Source organism: Triticum aestivum, chromosome 1B (genome assembly GCF_018294505.1).
Source record: "Triticum aestivum cultivar Chinese Spring chromosome 1B, IWGSC CS RefSeq v2.1, whole genome shotgun sequence".
Lineage (NCBI taxonomy): Eukaryota > Viridiplantae > Streptophyta > Magnoliopsida > Poales > Poaceae > Triticum > Triticum aestivum.
In genome coordinates, this window is record NC_057795.1 from 376109903 (window position 1) to 376116235 (window position 6333).

The window sequence follows — 6333 nt, forward strand, 5'->3', positions numbered from 1 at the left end:
ACAAAGTATGACAACAAGCTCAGAATCTGTCATATATTACGAATGTACATGGCTGCCTGGTCGGGATAATTCATATGAATTGTTCTGTCCAATGTGTTGTCAAGTTTTGGAACACGGATCAGTGGCGAACCAGCATCAGTAGTCATTCATGTCTCCAAACCTTAGCTGTCATTTTTGCATTGCCTACCATAAAGTCATGTAGATAGCTGCCGGATGCTGTAAGTCTCACATCTCGTGGCATATTTGTTATGCTACAGCACATAATGGCATCATCGTTGAAGTTGAATTATTCGCTGTGTCTGTTTCTTCCTTTGTTCTTACAGAAGCTCTTTTGAAAGTTTGCAAAGATGCCATTGCCTGGTATAGAATCAAAGACTGAGAATATCACGGTATCACCCTGTTTTCCTACTTGATCATCATTACACCTATTTAATCATTACAATGGGGATGCTTTATATTATATTATGGGACGGGGGGGAGTATTACATATGCTAGAAATTGTGGTCGACACCTTTTCTTCTTCATCTAGGATAGAGACTACTTCTATTCTGCTCAGGTTTCATGGCAGTTCCTACGGGTCCCCACTAATCTGATTAGGATCGTCTTTGGCAACTGGGATGCTTGTAGTAAGTAAACAACATTGGTCTCTACTCTACACTTAAACCAACACAGTTCACAGCTGGGGTGCTTAGGAAACAGTAAGAGTTCCAGGCATTACCTAAAAGAGTAGTACAATCTGGTATTTCAAGAAAGTAAGGAGCTATTCAAATCATGTTATCCATCCATAAAATTTCCACAGAACGTGCAATGATTTCTGAGCAGGCACAAAGCGCACACATGTTCCGGCCTGAAGCACAAACAAATCGTCAAAGACAATATGTACAGTAGTACATTTCCTGAACTAACTACTATCTCCTTTAATCATGGACATGAATGCTTTTCAGGCTTCTTCTCCACGCCTTTCTTTAACAGCTCAGTTTCCAACAAGGTTGCTTTGTGGCGCAACGGCGCACACATCATGCAGACATGCACCAAACTGCATTCAGGCCGGTTTGGTTCCTTCTGGCTCTGGGGCAGCCTAGACTTGCACACCTTTAGTCCATCACATCACAAATACGCTTAATCATCACGCTGGATTCGCCATGTGGTTTTTGTTTCACCGACTGAGCTCGCCACTGAATAACAAATTGCAGACCGTTGTCCCCCGCCTCTTTTGAGGGCGTTCAACTTTGTTCTTCTGCCTCAAGACCAGGTTCATGGAATGCCATCGAAGGCTCCCTTCAGAATCTGTGCTTGTTTCCCCCGTCAGCTTACACATCCCATGCTCCACAATTTCAATATTGCAGGGCGTACTCAACTGGGGCGACAGGAGGAGGATCAATAGGGCGAACTCGCATGTGAAGACCATTGGCTCTTGCCTCTTGGTTGGTTGGTGGGTTCCTGTCATGTTTACTCGAAAAACCATGAACTATTTAGTAGATAGTGTTCATTGCTCGCACTTGGTAGCGCTATAACATGCTAGATTATGGTCTGAAAACATTGAGCATTGTTCCATGTAGATTCTGGAACTAGCTCGAGCGCATATGGCAACATGATAGGGAGATGCTCTCTGCGGGAACACTCTTTTGTCCCGATTACCTCACCCACCCGACTAATCCCCTATCATTGCTGGCTGCATCCATGAGCTTGTCTTTGACAGGTCTTTTGGGACTGAATATTGGAGATAACATTTTGTTATTTGTCTTTCCCACTGCAAGGTCTACAGCACGACAAGTGTCAGTAGAGAGTAGTACATGACACGCAAATATAAGATGTTCTAACTTTTTTCTAAATCAGATGTATATTGTCACGTTTTAGTGTATTTCAGTTTGTATGTACTCCCTGTAAGATGATTTTTGACACTACACTAGTGTCAAAAAACGTCTTATATTATGGGACAGAGGGAGTAGTTTATATTGAGGTACTATCAGAAACATCTTATATTTGTGAACGGATGTAGGGTAACACGATTTGCGAATATGATTCCGTTTGACGAAATTTAGAGCAACCTACGTGTGACACGTCCTCACAGTTCGGTCGGCGTGTAGTTTCAGATGATGCAAATGCGAATGATCATCATTTTGACCTATATCCACTGTACGACACAAAATGTACAGTATAATTCTCGAGCATATTTGGATGGAATTTTGCAATGGCAACAGTCTGCTCTGTGCCCTGGAACAGTGAAAAGTACTCCTACATGGTGTGGAATTGCAAGCCTTTTTTAGCCTCTGCATTGGAACAGAAAAAGAAGGGGACACGGCACCAAACGCCTCGCTTCAGAGACGTCAACTGGTCTGTTTGTTTCTTCTCTTTTCCCACAGCCACCTCCTCGCCCGCCTCTATATTATCTTCCTCGTGGCGCCACTCACTTCCGCGCTCGCCTCGGTTCACACGCAGCTACGTACCTCTGAGTCCTCACTCACGCGCACACTGATCCAAGCCTCTCTCTCGCTATACCTCGCGCACCGTCAACCAACCGCGTCTATGGAGGCCTCGCCGTCTCGCAGCGACAGCTTCTCCCGCGCGTGGCTCGGCTGCAGGGCGTCCATTGAGCGGCTCGACGCCGACGCTGGCCTCGGGTGCTCGTTCAACAGCTCCACGTCCTTCATCGATATGGACCCCGCGGAGCTCTTCTCCATGCGGTGGACGTCCTCCGCCGCAGTGCCGGCGGATGATGACGAGGAGGCTGCCGAGTTCGACTTTGGCCAGCTGACGTGCGCCGGCGCGCAGTGCTTCTCCCCGCTGCTCGTCGGCGCCGGACAGCCCCTCCTCCCGTGCGAGCCTGGCGTCGTGTCCTACGTGTCGTCCCCCGCTTTCTACTCCGCGCAGAGCACGCCGGCCTCCGCGGTCAGCTCGCGCCGTCGTGGCCGGCACGCGCCGCTGGTGGCGACGCGGAGGATACTGCTGAGGTACCTGCGCCTCCTGGCGCCGCTGTGCCGGAAGGTGAGGGCGCTGCCGGTGCGGGCGCTCGCGCCGCGGTCGTCGTCCAGGGCTGCTGCCTTCGCCGCGGCGACGTCGTCCCCGGCGCGGCAGTCCACGTCCAGCTACGCGAGCGCCACGGAGTACTGGTGCCACGGCCACGCCGACACCGCCGTCAGCGACGCCATCCTCTACTGCAAGAAATCCATCCAGGGACGACAGGACGTGTAGGCAGGACGAGCGCTCCGCTCTGGCATAGATCGGTTGCTGCTCTTTTGGGATTTTGATTTCCGGTGTACATCCGATTTGCATACGACACTTGAGTGTATAGCGTATACGTTATGAACTGAAGTATGAGCTGTGCTCCAAGGTGGTTTAACCTTGTGAAGCATTTTGAACAAGCACGTTAACCTTGTGATGAAGCTACCTGTCACTGTTACTGTGCTCGTTGCTAAGGACGAGATTCGGTCCAAAGGAAATTGTTAACGAAGATACGCACTTCTGTCCTCTCCTTCTAATTGCCATGATTATGTGCGTACTATATATGTATGCATGCGTCAGGCCAGATAGACCCCATACGTTAGGTCAACAAACATCGACTTATTGATTATTGTGATTCGTTTGAGCAAACTCATGTGTTTTCCCCGGCAAGGCACATTACTAAAACTCATTCAAACCTATAGGCAGCTGAGATCGATGAGGTCAAGCCGAACGACCATGTCCAAGTCGCCGAGTCAAACATATACTCTCTCCGTCCGAAAATACTTGTCATCAAAATGGATAAAAAGAGATGTATCTAGAACTAAAATAAGTATAGATACATTCCCTTTTATCCATTTTGATGACAAGTATTTCCGGCGGAGGGAGTATATAGCTGCACAGTTGATTCATTATCTTCTAGGTCGTCCAGTCAGCCAGGGTAAGACGTAAGAGACATGTAGACCGTTCCATACGGACAATACGATGCAATCTTCCAAATGCATGACAGTAGATACGCACAGGGCATGGAACTCAGATTAAGATCATTTGTAGTGCTCTACTATACGCAGGATTGGAATCATCCTGGCATGCAATTTTCTTTTTTCTTTTTGAGAAACATCTTGGCATGCAATTAGGCGGGAGAGGGAGAGAGAGAGGATATCCGACATGGACCGTTCACCGCCCATACATGGGCTACCCCTCCCGACATGCACCGGCCGCGGCCGGGACCAGAGACCGGAGCCAATAATGTGATCAGAATCAGATGGAAACCGGGTTGTCGTATCTCCCCGGCTCCCGACCGGCGAGTCGGCGACAGCTCTCCAAGGGCACGTAAAACAGTCCGCCCGAGCGCTACCCATCAGAGACCGAGAGAGACAATGTGCATGTAAACGTGAACATTCTAGCAGCAACGTCGCCTCTCACGGTGCAAAAATAGAATGGACTCGCGGGATGGTCCCATCCAAGCCACGGCAGCGCGCGAGAAGATTTCGTTATCATCCGGTCGATCGAGTTCGGCCTCCAGCTGTACATACATACATAATCGGAGTGACGGCTTGAGTGAAGTGCACGTCCTCTTGTACTTATGAAGACATCTACACCTGTGATCAGTGGCCGTAATCATATTTGGTTACGCCGGCCGGTGTCGATCGATCGATCGCTTTGAAGTGTGTCGACCTGTATGTGTGCTAGTAGGAAAGATTTTCTCCCGGGGGCAGACAGGCAGTTCCCCTTGCTTGCTAGGTAGTACCTATCTAGTGCCAAGGAGATCGGGCTGGATCGTGTCGTCGCAAGAGGCCAAGCGAGAGTGACGGCGCGGCGCGGGGCCTGCGTGTATGGGTGTTGGGGATGCGTCGGTTCGGCCGGGACCAGCGGCCGCGCGCCCACATGGGCGACGACGGGGGAGCGAGCGGTCGAACACGAACGCCCCCGCGCGCCCGGGAGCTCGGCGACAGGACAACACCATCCGTCCCGTTGGCCACAACCCACAAACCCGGTGGTAGCTCGAGAGCACCCTCACAGTCACACACGTCCGGCCGGGCGGGTCGACGTACGTACCCCCGCGGTTTGCTGGTGCTGCTGGCATCATGATGCTGTTCTCCGGATGTTGGTCGGGAGTCGTGACGACGTACGTACCTGGCTCGCTGCTAGCCCGACCCATTGCGTGCCGGTTATTGTTGTAGTACGTCTTGCGTTCGTTATGGCTGCAGTTTGGAGATGAAACGTACACTCGATCGGCTGATCCACATCAACAACACCTCGCGTCGGAACTGGTCGAGGCATGCGGAGGCTATAGCACTGTGCTAATGAACAATTCCGGCACTTCAAAAGTTACTCCAGGGTCCTGAACCATCGAACCACCATTACCGCCGTCAAAATGAGTTGTCGACACGCCGTTGTCGCATCTCCCTTGTCGGAGCTAGCCGTGTCTTGTAGATGACAGCCAAAAAGTCTTTTGTATGTGCCCCCTAGAATCAGCGTCCTAGAGCCAAAGTTGAACCTTTGAATCGCCCCGAAGCACGGCGAGAAAATCTAACCTCTTCACCCTAAAAAGACGACATAAATCTATGTTGAAGCTCCGTCTACTCCGACCAGACAGACGAACCCGAAGAGGATCGAAGCCTAGAAATTGAGCTCAAGTAAGAAGCATCGTCATCCATTTGAGCATCACCCTTTACGAGGACTAAAAAACTAACCTAAACAACTAATCGTAGTCCAAGCTTCGGGATTGTCCTCCCCGCCACCGGTTGCTGGATTGGCAAGCAGAGGGGAGACGAAACTATGGGCTTGCCAACGGAGCCTGGTAGGGATAAGTCGCAATAGCCACAGCTTACCAGGGGAAGGGAAGGAAACGAGCGATGAGATTTCTACTTCAAACTTCGGTAGATGTGTTGATCTCGATGAGGTTGGGGTATACCCTAATTTTCAAAATAAAATAAAATATAAACCCAGGGAGTTGAAATTTTGGCAATCTATCTTGTAGATTTCTTCTTTCTATGGGTAACTGGCAACTTTTATACTCTCAGATGTCCTAAATCAACGACAAGTAATATGGAACAAGCATAGTAATTTTCTACAATGTCATTACAATCGATAATAAGGAGTTCCCTAGGGCAAGAGGAAGAAAGTGATCACCGATCGATACACCGAGTGTTCCTCGTAGCAAAATGAACCAATTCATGGGTGGCTCATGCATTCGTTCATTCTTTTTTTTTGCGAGGGGCACTCATTCATTCCTTTGTACATGAGCCACAAACAGCACACCTCTTTTGCTCTATATGAAATTTGCAAAACCTTTTGTTTTGAGGATATTTTTGGTGGCCTTTTGAGTTAAGCGAAAGAGTTCGTGAGAGCCCGAGCAATCTAAGCTCCACTTCGTTGCTGTATAATAAA

General features: G+C 49.4%; 1 protein-coding gene across 1 annotated transcript; it reads left to right on the top strand.

Moving 5' to 3' along the window:
• The first annotated feature begins 2431 nt into the window (after positions 1-2431).
• Positions 2432-3365, top strand: LOC123091524 (uncharacterized). The gene has a single exon (XM_044513058.1). It carries the CDS (start codon positions 2527-2529, stop codon positions 3190-3192), a length of 666 nt encoding a protein of 221 aa, XP_044368993.1. The 5' UTR covers positions 2432-2526; the 3' UTR covers positions 3193-3365.
• The last annotated feature ends 2968 nt before the right edge of the window (positions 3366-6333 follow it).

Excerpts from the sequence above, each read along its gene's own strand:
- LOC123091524 (XM_044513058.1), top strand. The coding sequence starts at position 2,527 with ATGGAGGCCTCGCCGTCTCGCAGCGACAGCTTCTCCCGCGCGTGGCTC.